This window comes from Camelina sativa, chromosome 3 (genome assembly GCF_030686135.1).
Source record: "Camelina sativa cultivar CO46 ecotype springtype chromosome 3, ASM3068613v1".
NCBI lineage: Eukaryota > Viridiplantae > Streptophyta > Magnoliopsida > Brassicales > Brassicaceae > Camelina > Camelina sativa.
The window spans coordinates 14,178,171-14,196,621 of NC_141882.1; the positions used below are offsets into that span (position 1 = coordinate 14,178,171).

Here is an 18,451-nt window from a genome sequence, read left to right on the forward strand (position 1 = left end):
CTTGAGAAATCTTGAAATCCATTTCTCCATGTAGATTTGGAAGAGGAAATTTACATGAAACAACCTGAAGGGTTTGTTATCCCAATACAAGAACAGAAAGTTTGTAAACTTGTGAAGTCATTATATGGACTCAAACAGGCTCCTAAGCAGTGACATGAGAAGTTTGATAGTATGATGTTGTCTAATGGTTTTAGCATTACTGAATGCGACAAATGCATATACTACAAAACTATTCCAACATGGTACATTTTGTTATGCTTATATGTATACGATATGCACATCATTGGAATCAACAAAGACATCATAAATCAAACGAAAAACATGCTCAAAAGAAATTTTGACATGAAAGATTTTGGTTTAGTAGATGTAGTTTTTGAGATAAAAATCATTAGAACTGATGAGGGTCTTATCTTGTCTCAAACCCACAATGCTGAAAAGATACTTGATTGATTCAAGCATTACTCAAATGGGACTCCAAAAACTCCAGAGGATCCTCAACTTCACTTTACCAAAAATTCTGGTGAACCTGTGCAACAGGTGGAGTATGCAAGGGTATTTGGCAGTCTAATGTACTTGACAAACTGTATAAGACCAGATTTACCGCACTCTGTATATATACTTAATCGCTACACAAGTAATCCAGGATATAAGTATTGGATGGCTATAACTAGGGTTTTGGACTATCTATGTTATACCAAAGATCATGGCTTGCATTATGGTAGAGAATCCACAGTTTTGGAAGGTTACAGTGAAACCAACTGGATCTCAAACTTGAGGAACTCAAAATCCACGAGTGGATACGTTTTTACACTTGGAGGTGTAGCAGTGTCCTGGTAGTCTTCCAAACAAACCTTGGCGGCTAAATCAATCATGGAATCTTAATTCATAGCTTTGGAGATAGCTATATCGGAAGGTGAATCACTTCATAATTTCTTGGAAGACATCCCAATGTGGAGGAAACCTGTGCCTGCAATACGTGTACACTGTGATAGCCAATCTACTATATGCAGGGCAAGGAGTACTCATTATAATGGTAAATCTCGTCACATCAGACAAAGACATAAAACTATTAGACAACTTATCTCAACTGGTGTAGTTACGATTGATTACATCTCGACGCAAGACAACATAGTGGATCCATTGACAAAAAGTTTGGCGCGAGATCAAGTTACATAGTCATAAAGAGGAATAGGTTTAAAGCCTACAACTTAAGAGGAGGTTTGATGGTAACCCCACCTACTAAGATTGGAGACCCCATGACCTAGGTTCAAAGGGACAACTAAATTAAGCTGAATCTGCTACAAGCACTAAGAGAGTGTTGTCTTTTCCCCGTTCTTAAAGTGATGTAAACTGCATCATGTATGTGTAGAGGTTAAGCATATGCTCTTAATGATTTGAAGTCTAGCTTCGTAAAATATTTGAAATACTTACAGGATATTTTTTTAAATACAAGGAGCTATTAAAATCACTTGAGTGTGGAATGGGGCTGTTTCTAGGAGAATATTTGAGGTTAGACTCTCCAAATTTACTCATGATTAACCAGGCATGTTCAAGGCCATAATGAGCACAATATAGAACCTCGTTCTACGAGTAAACGAAGCTGTGTTATCCATGCTGTCTAAGCCTATCTACAGCTCCATATTGGTCAAGACATCATGTTCACCATCTGGCGGAGTAAACTCTACAGATATTAACAATGAGTAGGTTCAACTATTTCTATTCATGTGGGGGATTGTTGGTACTGAATTAAAGAAATAAAGTTTCTGAAAATTGCATGTTTTGGAACAATGACTTTCCGGCAACTTTCCGGCCAAATTCTAGCCAAATGGATGAACGGAATTTTTGGTTCGATAGTGCAATGGAAAGCTGGTAACGAGTACTACAAGATTTTCTACTCATACGTACAAAACGGAGTTGATTTGAATGAGAAATAAGAGTGTGAAGTGAAATACTTGTGGGGTTTGGGAAAATGTTCCACATCAGAAATGGGAGTGTTTCATCACTCTTTATATATATTTTAATACTTTTATAGTTTCAAAATTGTGTAGAAGGAATAGGGAAGGTTCCCACAAGCGCGCCAAACTGAACCAGGCTGGGCCGGACACGGACGCGGGGCCATGGGCCTTGGGCCTTGGGCTCTTGGGAATTCTTGCCTCGCTGAGTATTTATTGGACCGCATTTAGGTCCATTTAATTTTTTGGAAAGACTTGGCGAGAACTCCAAGGAACTTTGGAAATACTCCAAGAATCTTGCGGAATACTTTGAGAATATTCTCTCGAGACCCTACCTCTTTCCACTATATATAGAGCCATGGCCTCTTATTATTTCTCACGCTCAAAAACACAAAAACTCCTAATTCTAAAATTGCTATTGCTCTCTCTTTCTTAAGTAAGTTCTTAGGTTAGTAGTAGTCTCGGGAGTATAATGTATATATGTTCCCTTGAGTTATATTACTCGTGTGCTAGAGTAATAGTTCGTAATCGGTTGTATCTTGAAATTCATACATCGTGATTGTCCGAATGCACTTACGGCCGATTTATTGAATTAAGGAAAAAAATATCATATATTGCCTACGTGATTTATGTTATGTTTTATTATGTTATTGTAATTTGTTCGACTTCGTTACTTCAATATAATTCACATTTTTTCTCAATTCAATTTTTGCGCTCCTAAAAGTATCATCTAGGCTTAGACTTAAAACACGAGTACCGAATCGAAAAATCCAAGCAAACCAAATTGATTCTAAATGTTTTTACCCGATGGAACTGAACCGAATAATCATAAGACCCAGATAGATTTTAATTATAAATGTTTCAGGCAGCATTCACCGACTATAATGTGTGGATAACGATAGCCTAGTGGTCCCAAATGTAGTTTAAATCTCTATTAAATTTGATTCTTTTTCATCTGTTGCATTGCATAATTTGAGTAATCGCGTAAAATCCATAAAATTGTAACCAGAGTAAAACCCACATGAAATGACTTGGTCAAAAATTGACGGGAGGGATATAGTATCGTGTTTATTGTATATCTCCCTTCTATACGGAGCAGTAAAAATAGTAAATTTTCTTACCACGTCTTTCGTTGTGGCAGAATCATTTCATTAACACAATGCTATGAATTTCCTAAAATGATAATTTGAATAACTTTTCCTCTGGTTGGATGTTCAGCGTCTTTTTACATCAAAGATATGAAAATCGCCAAATACATTAACCAAAATGTCTAATATATTATTTACAGTTTTAACGTATGAGTAAGAGGTAACGATAGACTGCTCCAAAGAACTCTAATTAAATAGAACATGCATGAACAAATTTATTGATACCTCTTGAGAGCTAGCAATGTGCTCCCACATGGCCACAATTATTAGGTAGAGCAGTAGTGCAGTACTTGTGGTTCTTTTTTTTTTTTGAATGAAAGTAAAATTTTATTCATCAAAAAAACCTGTTCTTTACAACAAGTGTAACATGTTTGATTCTATTTTTGTTAAGAACAAGACGACAGCTTTACGTTCTGGTAGAAAACCAGATTGCGAGGATGTCTTCATTACGGTGGTGACCAGAGTTCAAAAGGAGGAGTAGCTTATTATGAATGGTCTTATCAATCCAATTCCCAAGTCGAGATGCATAGGTCGGGTCTTCACCATGCCTACGATTGTTGCGCTCTCGCCACAGTGAATATACCGTGGTCTGAAACGTGTATCGCAGGTACAATAAAGTGTGCTTACCAAGTGTAGTATCAATAATGAGTGTCTGAATTGTGTCCCAGTCCGATGTGGAGTAGGTTTCAAGGAACCCAGTTGTGAGTTTGCTCCAAATCTGATGTGAGAAGGGACACTGGAAGAAGACATGATTTCTTGTTTCCAGTGAAGATTTGCAGAAAGAGCATAAAGAATCAGCATTCCTGTTCTACTGCAACATGCGGTCACCTGTGGAGAGTCTGTTCAGCATACCAAGCCATGTTATAAAAGCAAATTTTGGGGTAGCCTAGGGAAACCATACACCCGTTACACAAGCACATTTTGGTGTCTCTATACGTATATGTTTCCAAGTATCTCAGGTCGAGAACCGAGGTTTGAAACGAGTTCTCCTCTTCCAAAGATGCAAATCCTCTGTTTCCTCTTTGCTCTGACTATTGCAATTTCTGACTCAACATTGTTTTAAACTGTCGTGCTCTATGGTTTGACATTACAGTTGCCACAGTCGTATGCTTAGGGATCCCCAAATCAATACAACCCCTGTCACCTAACAGGTCATATAACGTGCCCAATGAAGACCATCTATCATACCAGAAGGAGGTGGACTCACCGTTTTGTATGTCCTTGCGGTGGAAGTCCGTTGCCAATCCTCGAAGTTTGAGCAGTTTACACCACATCCAGGATCCCTGAGAAGGCGTTTCTCGTATGTCCTAGAAGGAACTTTGACGAATGAGATAGGTGTGGATCCACTTACCCCACAATGATTCTTTAGATAGCAGCCTCCAAATCAGCTTTAGTCCACAAACGATGTTTGTCTCTTTTAAAGATCGTAGTCCTAACCCACCCTCACAATGCGGTGAGCAAACATCTTGCCAAGCAACCTTTGCCTTATGAGTCTTAAGTTCTGGACCACTCCAGAGGAAAGTAGAGCAAAGCTTTTCGATCTCTTTCATGCATTTTCCAGGTAGTCGAAATGCAGAGGACCAAAAATTTGTAATGCTCATAAGAACTGACTTGATAAGCTGTAACCTTCCCCCGTAGGACAAGAATCTGCATGTACAAGTACGGATTTGATGTCGAATTTTAGCGAGCAGCGGTGCGTAGTCATGACTGGTCATAGACTGGGTTAGGAGTGGGAGACCAACCAAGGTAACAGACTGGTAGTGTTCCAACTTCAAACAGGAATGTGGATTTGATCGCCTCTTGAGTATTTTGAGATATCCCAGCCATATAGAGGGTCGATTTCTCAAGACTAATCTTCAGACCCGAGATTGTCGCAAACTCATCAAAAATTTGGATCACACCCTCTACTGATCGCGTAGTGCCCACTACGAAATCCATAAGATCATCCGCAAAGCATAGATGCGTGAGGAATAGGTTGTGACATCGAGGATGATAGCCAAACCTATTCTCTGCAGCTGCTTTATTTATCAAATGTGAGAGTACATTCATATAGATGAAGAACAAGTACGAAGAGAGGGAGCAGCCCTGTCGCAGTCCGCAGGCACTACCAAAGAAGAAACCTGCGAGCTTGCCGTTGACCTGCACTGAGAAGGTAGCTGTGGAAATGCATAACCGGATCCAATGAATGAATTGTTCAAGGAAGCGTAAGGCGTGTAGCGTATTGAGCAGGAAAGACCACTGAACATAGTCAAAAGCTTTAGATATATCGATCTTCATAGCACAACGAGGGGAGATGTCTTCTTTATGGTAGTCTTTGACCAGTTATGATGCTAAGAGGACATTCTCCATGAGTTGCCTGTCCTTTACAAACCGATTGGTTAGGAGAGATAAGCTCAGGGAGTAGACCTTTAAGACGATTAGCAAGGATTTTTGAAATCACTTTGTAAATAACATTACAACATGATATTGGCTTGTACTCTTTCATAACTCTAGCAACATGATATTGGTTCTTTACCACAAGAAATACTGTTTGCCCCTTGAAAACAACCGGTCGAATTATCTGTTTTTGTTTTTTCCACTTCAAAATCTAAAGAGACATGGAGAAGATTTATGGATTTGAAAATTTCGATGGACTACCTACTCTAATACCACATAAGAGTATGAGATAAATAAAAAAATTGAAGAAAGATTGATGCCAAGTATCGTTTGTTTTCATTTTTAAAAAGATTTACCTTCAAAACTACAGCAGTATATTTATATACAAATCAATCATTGGCATGTATGCGATATTCTATATTAAATTGATCGTATAAGGGACCCAAAAAAATTCACTGCATTGGTTGGAAGAGACCTACCAGAGAGGACCATTTTGGATTTGCGCATTTCTTCGTAGCCCCCTTGAGTCTTGACATAACATTACATTGGGATTTTTGTTATTATGATGTAAAGGACCACATTACAAATGATGAAATAAACAAAAATGTTACTGTAATAGATACTTAATTTATGTAACATCCTAATTACGTTAAAACAATAACTCAAAATATGATTGAATTGTTCTTCTTAAAATTTAGGTTAGAAATAAATACTAATAACTAAGTGAAAATTAAATTGATATTCAAAATATTAGTTTCATAGTAACAATAGAAATGGACTGGAAAGAAGACGAATTTTATTTTCTCTATTTTCGATTGAAATTGAAAACATGGTTTTAGATGGATTACAAAAGAGAATTTGTTACAAGTAACCTTTTTGATATAACCTTTTTTTAAAAATGCCCTCTTTTTTTGCTAATTTCATTTTTTCCCTCATTTAATTTTTAACGACCATTTTATACTTACATTAAAAATATTTTAATCAATAAAATGAAAAAGAAAAATTTTCCGCTAAAAAAATTTCCAACACATTTTTCCTCCACAAAACTTTCGAAAAAAGTTTACCACCAAAAATTTTTTGTCAAAAAATTTCGACAAGAAAAAATTTCCCGTCAAAAGAAATTTACAAGGCTTTTGTAAGATTTTAAACGATTTAAATTTTTTATAAAAGTCTTATAAAACCTTGTAAAAATCTTTTAAAATCTTTTTAAACACCTTTTAAAAACCTTGTAAACGCTTTTACAAGGTTTTTAAAAAGTTTAATTCAAAGCGTTTATATAAGTTTTTATAAGGTTTTTTAAAAGTGTAAATTTCAAAAAATTTGGCGCAAACATACGGCAGCTGGTCCTCTATTAGATCATGTTTACCGAAGGTAAAAAATATATATACTGATCTTTTTAAACAAATGTAAAACAAGTTTTTTAACTTTAAAAGAAAACTGTGGTGTTTGAAAAGATCAATTGGTAAGCAATTGGTCACAAACGTAGAATAAGAAGAGAAGAAGAAGAATACAAGAAGAAGAAGACAAGAGGAATGAAAAGCCAGCCACAAGTTTTGTGAGTTATCACATGGTCACAGAGGTAGAAGAAGAAGACAAGATGAAGAAAAATCCAGCGACAAGTTTTTGTACCATATGTACTTTGTATGCTAGGAACCACATGTGTAGCAAGCAATGTACACCATAAAATTCTTATAGATTTGTATCACCACAAGCTCTTCTATATAACTCACATGAATTGTGAAACAATATACGTTCTCCTTTAACCAAAATTTTTCTCTTCTTAAACCAAAAAATTCAAGATCCAACATTTAACTAAAGCATCTTCTTCTCCTTTCTTTAACCACACAAACACGTTCAAAATAAATTATGCTCCTTACTTTAGAACCCTCTTGATAAGTAACGAGAAAATTTATGACTAGGACCAAAAACGTTTACAATGTGTCTTTCAAAGGTTCAAAAGAAGAAGAATAATTTGAAGTTTTATGAATAAAAGAGAAAGTTACATTTGTTAAACTGAAGTATGAAAAGTACATTTTCCCCCTTAGGGATCAGCCAACCACCTGAGAAACTCCGAACTTTAATTAAGACTACACTTTCTTTCTGTTTGTACTGTCAAGAAAAAAAAATGACATTGTAAATTTTGTGTATATAATCCCTATTAATTTGTGTGCATAACAAATTTCTACTAATTGGAAATATATATTAACTGTAATATTCCTTTCATGTGTGGTTCTAAATCTAGGGTTCAAGATCCATGGACACAGGGTCAAAATAAAATACTTATCCATATATTTTGTGAAACAACTTAATGTTGAGGACCACAAAACCCTAACTTACATGTTTTCCTTATGTGTTCAAGTGCAAAAGAGAAGGAAAATTTTGGCTATATATAGTATACACTATACATAACCAAGACAATCAAATTACAAAGCAATGGCTCAACTTCACTTCACCATCTTGATATTTTCTTCCATTTTCGTAATCTCATCCTCGAGCTTCATTCCGCCGCCTCACCCCTTCGACCCCTTGTCCGAGACTGAACTCAACCTTGTGCGTACTATCGTCAACAAGTCGTACCCTATTGGTCATAACCATAAGTTCACTTTCCAATACGTGGGTCTCAACGAGCCAGACAAGTCCCTAGTATTGTCATGGCACTCATCACCAGACCACAACGTCAAACTACCACCACGTCAAGCGTTTGTCATCGCCCGAGATAAGGGCAAGAACCGAGAGATGGTTGTTGACTTTCCACTCGAGCCATTGTCTCGGACAAGATCCACGTAGGAAATGGTAACCCTATGCTCACTCTTGACGAGCAGCATGCAGCCACCGCGCTTGTTCTCAAGTTTAAGCCGTTTTGTGACTCGATAATGAAACGCGGCTTGAACTTGTCGGAAGTAGTGGTCACATCCTCGACGATGGGATGGTTTGGTGAGGCGCAGACGAAGAGGTTTATAAGAACGATTCCATTTTATCTAAACGGATCGGTGAACACGTATCTTAGACCAATTGAAGGAATGACGATAATCGTTGACCTTGACAAGATGAAAGTAGCGGAGTTCAAGGACAGGTTCACAGGTCCTATGCCGAAGCCTAACGGGAGAGAGTACCGTATCTCCAATCTCAAGCCGCCGTTTGGCCCTTCACTTCGAGACGCCGTCGTTTTTCAGCCGGACGGTCCCGGGTTTAAGATCGATGGACATGTCGTGAGGTAAAAAATGGTACCAGTTGTGAGTTAAAATAACAAAATAAGAGCAACTATGCCACATACATCTTATAAATCAATTTTGCCAAACAATAATTAATTAAACTAAATATGAAAAGAAACTTTTTATGTCGGTAACTGTAAAAATAGGACAGTTCTTTTTTTTTTTCTGCTCAAATTTTCTGATTTCGAAATAATTGCAATTAGTTGTTGTTGGTCATATTTAGATTTGAAGAATTTCTTTTTTGAATTTAAAATGAAATATCAGACGACAGAATACATTTGTTAAATACATTTTATGCAGATTTAAGTTCAAGTTAGATATAAAAGTAAAGAATTTATACTATTATGGAGTATGTGGTCATGTACAATACCGTAAAACCCAATGTTTTCAGATCTAACATGCATTTGCAGTCGATAGGGTAAATCCGGTGACCTCAATCACTAATCTGGTTCAAGTTTATTGCTAAAATCTGCTAATTGTAAATCTGGTAAAAATTCTGAATTTAAAAATTGCACATAATTTTTTTTAAACTGATATTATGATTTGATTGTGTATAGATGGGCAAATTGGGAGTTTCACATGTCCTTCAACGTTCGAGCTGGTCTTGTCATCTCTCTTGCATCCATTTTCGACATGGACGTGAACAAGTACCGGCAAGTCCTATACAAAGGCCATTTATCAGAGATGTTTGTCCCTTACATGGACCCACATGATGACTGGTACTTCATCAGTTACCTAGACTGTGGTGAATTTGGTTGCGGCCAATCTGCCGTGTCCCTTGAGCCATATACCGATTGTCCCCCAAATGCTGCCTTCATGGATGGCATCTTTGCGGGGCAAGATGGAACTCCTACAAAAGTATCAAATGTTATGTGCATTTTCGAAAAATATGCCGGAGATATTATGTGGCGACATACCGAATCTGAAGTACCCGGCATGAAAGTAATAAATTATAATATCTTATCATGAAATCTATCTTCGTATATAACATATTTATAGGGGTTTTTTTGTTGATAAACAATATATGTATCTACACAAACTTTTGTTGCAGATCACAGAGGTTAGACCAGATGTAAGTCTTGTGGCCCGGATGGTGACGACAGTGGGAAACTACGACTACATCATTGAGTACGAGTTCAAACCTAGCGGTTCCATCAAAATGGGGGTAATGTCTATCCAAAACTTTTCCTAGCTTTATGCATGCATTTTAATTTATATATTGATTTTAGGAGCTTAGTTGTTTATAACTTCCATATTCGGCTACAGCTAGCTCTCTTTGTACATTAAATATGCTTACATAGTTACATTTAAAAGAAACACTATATTTTGGTCTATTTATGATACAATAGTTGAAAATTCTAAATGTAAATACAAAGACCGCAACACTTTTATCATAAATAAAAAAGACTGCAAACCGAAAAGTAACAGATATATATATAATAAATATTTAGCCGTAAACAGCAAATAAATGTAAGAAAAAAAAACATTTCAACTCTAGCATGAATAAACAATAAGATTTGACCATGTATGTAAAAAGATCGATATTCCCAAATTTGTTTTTTAATGTTAATTACCACTCTAATTTGTTTTAGTGTTACCACTTAAATGTGCATAGGTTGGTTTAACCGGTGTTTTAGAAGTTAAACCCGTGGAATATGTTCACACATCAGAGATCAAAGAAGACGACATTTACGGGACAATTGTTGCTGACAACACCGTTGGAGTAAACCACGATCACTACGTAACATTCCGTCTTGATCTTGATATCGATGGTACGGATAATTCATTTGTTCGTACTGAACTTGTGACCAAGAGGACTCCAAAATCTGTTAACACACCGAGAAAAAGCTATTGGACAACAAAACGAAACACAGCAAAAACCGAGACAGAGGCTCGGGTGAAGCTAGGGCTGAAACCGGAGGAGTTGGTGGTGGTTAACCCTACTAAAACAACTAAGCATGGCAATGAGATTGGATACCGTCTGATTCCTGGGCCGGCTACAAGCTCACTTCTTGCCCAAGATGACTACCCACAGATTCGAGCAGCATTCACCAACTATAACGTGTGGATCACGCCGTATAACAGATCGGAAGTTTGGACTAGTGGTTCGTATGCTGATCGGAGCCAAGGTGACGACGCGTTAGCTGTATGGTGTAAAAGGTACTTTACCTCGCTATTACTATTTCATTCTTTTTACATACGTAGCCATTAGTTTGCTTCCTTCTTCGTGAGAATTTTGTATAGGTACGTTTCTTTGAATAATTGAATTACTTGACGTAAGATTATATAAACCTTTTTCACAAAGAATTTTAGGGGATTACTGCAAGTAAACGTATATATACATATAGACTTATCTCAAATTTATGGTGCCAAAGGTACTCTACCTCTATTAAAAATGTAAACAGCTATACTACAAGTACATTCAATCCAGAAAAAAATGTAAACACCTGAAATGCTTTGAACAATAATTCTTTTATGAATATAACAGTTTTATGTAAAAAAATTGTACTTTATGTTTATTTTTTGTTGGATTAATTAAAAATTATGCAAATGAATGTAACAGGAATAGGAAAATAGAGAAGAAAGATATAGTGATGTGGTACACCGTTGGATTCCACCATGTCCCATGCCAAGAAGATTTTCCGACAATGCCTACTATGTCTGGCGGCTTTGAACTTCGGCCAACAAACTTTTTCGAGCAAAATCCTGTCCTCAAGGCTAAACCTATGAACCTCACCACCGTTCCAAAGTGTATTCCAAAGAACAATTAATAACCAGCTCATCATATAATGAAACCAGCTCATCACATAATAAATGCAATTCATGATTTTATATGTATGAGGAATTGTTAAGAGATTCCAAAAGATAATTATGTATTCGGGTGTATCCATATACATATGATAATATGAATAAATAATATAAAGAAATTGATTTTTATACCAAGTTGGTGTAGTATTTATGTGTGTTTAAAAATGTTGTTGCTGGTCTTGGCATTTTTGTGCCTAGAGTAAACTGATAGCTATGTGATCCCATATATTTCAATTCCATTTTTTTTATAGTACATGAAAAGGAGAGTACATTAAGATTTGCTCCCACCTACATGTGTTTCACTTTAAGAAAAATACATTTAAGATTTTTTGAAAAGTAACAATAAAATGGTAAATATATACTCTGTTGATTTAGCTCTTATGATTTACCGTCTTATGCCAACTTTGAAAATTTAAACCTACGTCGAGTTTTAACATTAAGACAATAAACTGTTAAAAAACAACTAGGTAGCTAGATAACGGGCCGACGGCCGATTTCCCTATGAGAACTATCGTATCGAGCCAGATAGAGTCCGTTCTTTACCCTCGGTCTATATGTCCCTGAGAAAAAAGTTTAAAACCAATTTTCCCCCGAATACAAAGTTCGAAAGCTATATCTCCCCGATTCGGGATTATAGCGGTATAATGTCTAAACCCGAGACCAAACCATATATCTTCCAAAATTAATCCAATTGTTGAACCAAATTCTTCCACCAACCCGACCCGTTTACATAAAACCCAGAATCCCCAATTAAAACCTAAAATCAATTTTCACTTCTTACATTATCGAATCTTCTTCTTGAGTTTGCTTCTTCTTCTCTCTTTGGCTTCTTCTTTCACGAGTTCGAGTATCACAATGAGTGGCTTCATCCGGGTTTTATTTCCATGATGCTTCTTTAAGTTACCGTAGATGTGTTGTACACACATCCGATGCTCCATCTTCGGTAATTCCAGCTGAACAGCTTTGATCAATCCCTACAAAATAAGACTAATCATTTAAAGGTACCATAAACAACTGAACAATCAAAATCAGTTACAAACCATGAACAATACAAGTTACCTTTTGCCTATCAGAGATCATGATGAAGCTGTCACCATCATTTAGTCCAAGGTCAATCTTCAAATTCTTCATAAACCAAATCCAATTGTCGGTATTCTCAACTTTTACAACCTCCCATGCTATTGGATAAATACCATTGTTAGCATCCCTACCTAAAGCTACCAAAAGCTGTCCCTTGACCTTATTCTTTAGGAAGCAACCATCCATTCCTATTAGAGGCCTACAAGTCTCTTTCCATGTTCTTCCTATGTTGTCAAAACAAACATAGAACCTATTGAACATGTCTTTTCCATCATCAGTCGTCACACATTCAACCTCTACATGTGAATCCTTGTTTGATTCTAATATCTCAGCAGCATAATCTCTTAATCTAGCAAACTGTTCATCATATTCCTTCTCAATCCAGATAAGTGCCTTCTTTCTAGCCGCCTGACACTGATGCCTAGTGACACTGATCTTCCATCGTTCCTTTATGATTTCTTCCATTTTCATTGGCATGAAGTACTCAGGATTATCTCTAATCTTATCAAGAAACAACCTAGCTATATGATTCACCTTAAACATCTCGCATTCTCCATTAGGGATACAACTATGCTTATCATTAAATTTCCTAATCCTCCACATGTTATCCTTTGGCAGAATCGCGGCATAAACATTCCACTCACACTTTGATCCATCTTCTCCATTACAACCAACACATATAAAGCCAATTTTATCTTTATCATACCTGTATTGCTTCAAGTTGTTTCCGGTTCGAAGAACATAGTCAGTCACTGCTTCTTTGAAAGTGACTCCACTGAAGAAGGTCTGCTTGTCGTACAAATACCCATCACCGCGCCTGATATGTGTATGAATTGGCTCTGGACCGTCACCGTTTTCCTCTGTATCACTCTCCGGATACACATCATGGTGGACTGGTGGTTCATCCACGAACTCATTTACCAATTGCTCGATGTGAAATTCATCTCTATCATTGGCTTCTTCATCGAAATCTCCTCCAAACTCTCCATCTCGTACGACAATCGCCATTAAAGCTGTCTTCCCTCAAGAATTTTAACTTCGACTTTGGGTTTCACTCTAGGGTTCTTCACAATATGGGTTTTTTTAGTTTTAGGGATTTTGAGGTTAATGGATACTAAAATCAAAGTTTATCGGGTCAAAATCGGGTTTGCTTTGGTATAATTTGGGTTTATTAATCTCTTAATCTGTTAAGAAAATAGTAAACCGATATAATCCACGAGTATGGGTTAACTGATGTAGAAGAATATAATCAGGGAGATATAGCTTTCGAACTTTGTATTCGGGGGGAAATTGGTTTTAAACTTTTTTCTCAGGGACATATAGACCGAGGGTAAAGAACGGGCTCTATCTGGCTTGATACGATAGTTCTCGTGGGGAAATCGGCCGTCGGCCCGCTAAATAACAATAGCGATTAGAGATACTTTAGTAAATGATGGTTTTGGATATGAGAAAGAACCGTAGTACCGTCAATGTAAAATGCATAGTTTATCAAGGATGGGGAATATTTCACTCAATCATATTCTTCTCTGCCTCAATTCCTGAAGTGAAGGAAAAGCCAACTCAACTGCTCTTCTAGCGCTGGTGGTTAATGTAGTTGTTCATGACGTGTTGCGGCTAATCCTTGAGTCCCTCGCCTTATTGTAAGGACAAATCAGTGGAGGTTCTAGAACAAGACCCAAGGAATGGGAGACCCAATTTTTCTCTCTTTTTCATGTTCATCTTTTTTTTGGTCTTGCCGCGTTCGTCCTGTGCCTTTCGGCTGAGTTTCAGAAGGCTAAGGTATATGAATTCTCAAATGACTTGTTTCTCAAGTCATCCTTTTTCTGTTCTAAGAACATGACTTCGGGTTAAAAACTTTCCTAAAAGGGTGACGTATTTTTTTAAGGGGACGGAGAATCTTGTTATTTACCCAAAAATCATGCTTTCGGGTTAGAATCGCTGCTTTGGTCTGTCTTTCCGTTGCTCAGATCGTTGGAAACGTTGTGGTCTGTAGAGGTTTTTTGAAAACGGACAAAACCGGAACTACACCACTTTGTATAATTCTTCTATTGTTTTCTTGGTAGGACGATACTTATTACATCATAGTTTACCAACAAGAAACAAATATGTTGAAATATCTAGCATTTTAGTGATCTAGTTTAGTAGCCGTGTCATAATCATGATTAAATTCGCAATTACGTAATTGTGTAATACATAGATTACTTGCAGGGTCAATTTTGCGGTTGCGGTTACGTTGATAAGCGTTGGTGCAAGCATGAATGCCCATTAATAGGCATCACACATTCAAGTGAAATGATGAAAATATGGGGGCATATTAATTTTTCTTTTTATGTTGTTATCGCCAAAAAATTATATATATATATATATATATATATATATATATTCTTTATACTATAAAACACAAGTCACCGGTCCAATAGAATTAAGGCACATGATCTTAATTAACAGAAAAAATACAAAAGATCGTGTAAAAAATAGGTTTACGCTTCAACTGATTCTTTCCCATGATCTCAAATGCTCCACTCCGCTTCTTTCTTTAACAATAGAACAGCAACATGATTTTCTACAAGAAGCCTCTGCTTCTCTTCCTTCTATCAAGTAAAAAAAAATTGAAGTTGTCGTTTCATGTTCTACTTTTAGATTCACATCATTACATGTACTTACCTTCTTCTTTGCAATTCACAATTTGTTTCATATTTCTCATCGTCGTTTTTAAATGATCATCAAATTCTTTATTTCTCAATTTTTTCCTTTTGGATTTGCAGGTTTCAGATTCCAGTTTCTAATTAGCCGTCGTCTCTTCATTCGAAATCTCTGACCCCAAACAGATGTTCTTATCTGCAGGTACCTAATCTCAATTAGTAGCAAATAATGTGAAGCTTATTTATGATCCAAAGGGAATTGCTTTGCTCTAACCAGACATCAGTTCTTATAGATAGCAGATCGTCTTTTTGATTTATGATCTATTTAGTTTCATCCAATTATATTTCCTTTTATTTGTCAAACCAATCGTTAGTTGGTTCAACTCCATAAGGATATATTTACTGTTACCATCCCATCTATTAGTCTGATGCTATATATATGATGCAAAGCTTTTAAGACTTGAGAAACTTCGCAAAGTAACAAACAACATAAATATTTATTCTCGACGTTTTTTTTTGGTTGTGTTCAGATAAATTGCAAGTTTTAATTGTGGTGTTTCAAGTAGTAATATGAAGGTTGAAAAACGTTAATAGGAACGTATTTCTTGTAAGACTTTGTTTAAAACATAACTTTTGTCTTTATTTTTATATCTTGCTTTGTTTTGCTTACAAGTGATGTTCTCTTGGAAAAAACTGATTTATAATAACTCATCCATCTTTATTTTCATTGCTATTTTGTTTCACGATCACAAGAGACACGACTCAAAACATACATCTAGCTTCAGAGCTTCAAAGTTCAAACTCAAGAAGCGTACAACACCATGACCACAACCACGAACTATACTCTTCCTGCTCAAAGCTCCTTGGTTATATTGAAACAAAAGATATCTCTCTTTGTCTCTTACCGTACGTGGGATCACCACGAATAATATACCAACTTTAATTATAGTAGAGATTCATATAATTTATCATTTTACTTTTCAAATAATTTCAATTGATTGCTCTTCGATCTTTTCTCATTGCACGATTTGATGACTTGGTTTACGGCGCAACATGGACGTTTCCAGTTTTTTTTTTTTTTTTTTGTGTGCGTTTTATTGAGTTAACCAGAGTCTTTAATTTCTTTGCAACAGAATTTACGCACTTACACCCATAATCATATACTACATATAAAATACACATCTCCCTAAACTTAATTATTAGTTTATTAGAATGGCACTAACACATGGATCACAAAGTTTACATTACATATTCACATGTAAGCTACTCTCTTCTAATAGATAACCAATTTTTTTTTGTAAATGTATTTCAAAGGTTTGAATTAGAGAATTTGTTAAGAGCATTATTTTGATAATACTACACAATATTTTATTCTAATTCATTTGTTATATGTGTTACAAAGGTTTGAATTAGAGAATTTGTTAAAAGCATTATTTTGATAATATTACAAAAAAAAATTCTAATTTATTTTTCCGCGTATAGCGCGGGCCATTACACTAGTATATATATATATTCAACAGCTTTCATTCATTAAATTTAAATGGAGTCCTTAGAGAGGATGTTTACAGTGTGGTCCTCATGAAAGATGTTTACAAGGCAAGCAGGAACATAATTAGAATAAGATACAAAAGGAGAAAGATTATCCATAGCTTCTTTTACTAAACGATCTGGCCCAATAAAATTCCACTGATTCAAAATTAAAATCAATTAACGCAAATGATACAGTTATTAAAATCAGTTTAGAAAATTGACACTACTTTTTATTTTAGTTATATATAACTGATTCTAATATTTGAATCGGTTATTAATATTGTCAATGATATAACAATTAAAATCACTTCAAAAAATTGACACCAAGATAACATCAATTACACACAAGTGATATTAATAGTAGAATCGGTACATCACTTAAATAAAATTATATATATAAATGTTGACATCAATTTAAATAAATGATATATATTGACATTGATTATAATGATCAATGTAAATATTTGAATATTACTATATCCATCCACCAAAATGTAGAGAAAATACATAACATAGACATTACAGAATTGGTTCTTTACTAGATGTTAGTTCTTTAGATATGGTGTTCGAGTTTTTTTATAGATTGAATCCTTAATTTGAGTGAAAATGTCCCTAGCTAAATTATTTGTGTTTAATTAAAGATTTGTGGATTTGTTATGATCTAGTTGCATTATATAAATTGCTTGGTTGCTTATGGACCAAGAAACCATTACTAACCGTTGATATTTTGTCCACAGTACTACGCTGAGATGGGTTTCTGAAATATTGGCCTAACGTAACGAAGTCGTTTCGTAAACACAAAGAGTGTGCATGGTGTGGAGTGACGTCGCGTTTACGTTTAATAAGTTTTCTGAGAATGACTTAGATTATCAATCTCCACCAACTAGCAACACTGTCACCATCACACTCTATCTCACTATACTCGCCAAACACGTTTAGGCAGACCTTAAAATTTGATAAACCGCGGTTTTTCTTTCTCAACGCTACATGAGTACGTAGCTGTAGTTTGATTATTATTTTTAAAATAACACATTTCCAACAATATTATTGATCAAATAGCATGTGTTATAATTTTTTTAACGTAAAATACGAATTAGAATGTTAAATGCAAATAATGGTGTTCGTCTTTGATTATAAAATTACTTCATCTTCATATATTTGAATATTTCTAAATGTCTACATATTTAATATATCCAAAACAAGTATAATGTATATTTTTACCCAAAAAAAAAAGTATAATATATATATATATATATATATATATATTATCACATTTATTTCTTTCTTTCTCACACAGCCTCTCGTCTTTTGTAACAATCTCCGATAAGTTTTTTTTTTTTTTTTAACACTAGAACTTCATTTATTAGTTGGAAAATGTTGATATAAGATTGAATAATGAACGAATACATGTAGGAATAGTTAAATGAAAATGATAATCTAATGTTTCAAGATATTGAGCTTTTGCCAGCTTGTCAGCATGGAAGTTTGCTTCCCGGGAGATCAATTTGAATTCGACGGAATCAAATCGTGTTGCCCATCCCTTGATCTCTTGAATCCAGTTGTACATGTCAAACCTTGGACTATTATCATTAAGTATGTTAACTAGAACTTGACTATCCCCTTCAAAGATCACCTTTTTAAACCCACTTAGCCAGGTTTGTTTCATAGCAAAACAAAGGTTTCGGCATTCGGCTTCAAGTGCT

At 35.4% G+C, this 18,451-nt stretch overlaps 2 protein-coding genes, 1 long non-coding RNA gene and 1 pseudogene across 5 annotated transcripts; 3 read left to right on the plus strand and 1 right to left on the minus strand.

Annotated features, from left to right (window-relative positions):
• Positions 1-7,225: 7,225 nt before the first annotated feature.
• On the plus strand, positions 7,226-11,631 carry LOC147946916 (amine oxidase [copper-containing] alpha 2, peroxisomal-like). The gene is made up of 5 exons (XM_087504438.1): positions 7,226-8,690; positions 9,246-9,630; positions 9,740-9,853; positions 10,304-10,848; positions 11,252-11,631. Exons 1-5 carry the CDS (start codon positions 8,278-8,280, stop codon positions 11,457-11,459), a joined length of 1,665 nt encoding a protein of 554 aa, XP_087360564.1. The 5' UTR covers positions 7,226-8,277; the 3' UTR covers positions 11,460-11,631.
• LOC147946917 (amine oxidase [copper-containing] alpha 2, peroxisomal pseudogene) lies at positions 7,910-8,263 on the plus strand (annotated as a pseudogene).
• Positions 11,632-12,808: 1,177 nt separating the features above from the next.
• LOC147946918 (uncharacterized) lies at positions 12,809-13,584 on the minus strand. The gene is made up of 2 exons (XM_087496519.1): positions 12,871-13,584; positions 12,809-12,826 (listed from the first exon to the last, which is right to left on the minus strand). The coding sequence occupies exons 1-2, from the start codon at positions 13,582-13,584 to the stop codon at positions 12,809-12,811; spliced, it is 732 nt and encodes a 243-aa protein (XP_087352645.1).
• Positions 13,585-14,988: 1,404 nt separating this feature from the next.
• LOC147946919 (uncharacterized) lies at positions 14,989-17,887 on the plus strand. Of its 3 annotated transcripts, none has more exons than XR_015592556.1 (3): positions 14,989-15,232; positions 15,342-15,420; positions 17,486-17,887. It is a non-coding gene; the product is annotated as an uncharacterized LOC147946919 (long non-coding RNA). The 3 variants fall into 3 exon arrangements; XR_015592554.1 differs by lacking the exon at positions 17,486-17,887 and adding an exon at positions 15,972-16,203; XR_015592560.1 differs by lacking the exon at positions 17,486-17,887 and adding an exon at positions 15,749-15,948.
• The last annotated feature ends 564 nt before the right edge of the window (positions 17,888-18,451 follow it).

Excerpts from the sequence above, each read along its gene's own strand:
- LOC147946916 (XM_087504438.1), top strand. The coding sequence starts at position 8,278 with ATGCTCACTCTTGACGAGCAGCATGCAGCCACCGCGCTTGTTCTCAAG. Across the intron at positions 9,631-9,739 it reads CTGAAGTACCCGGCATGAAA|ATCACAGAGGTTAGACCAGA; the intron begins GTAATAAATTAT and ends CTTTTGTTGCAG. Across the intron at positions 9,854-10,303 it reads GCGGTTCCATCAAAATGGGG|GTTGGTTTAACCGGTGTTTT; the intron begins GTAATGTCTATC and ends AAATGTGCATAG.
- LOC147946918 (XM_087496519.1), bottom strand. The coding sequence starts at position 13,584 with ATGGCGATTGTCGTACGAGATGGAGAGTTTGGAGGAGATTTCGATGAA.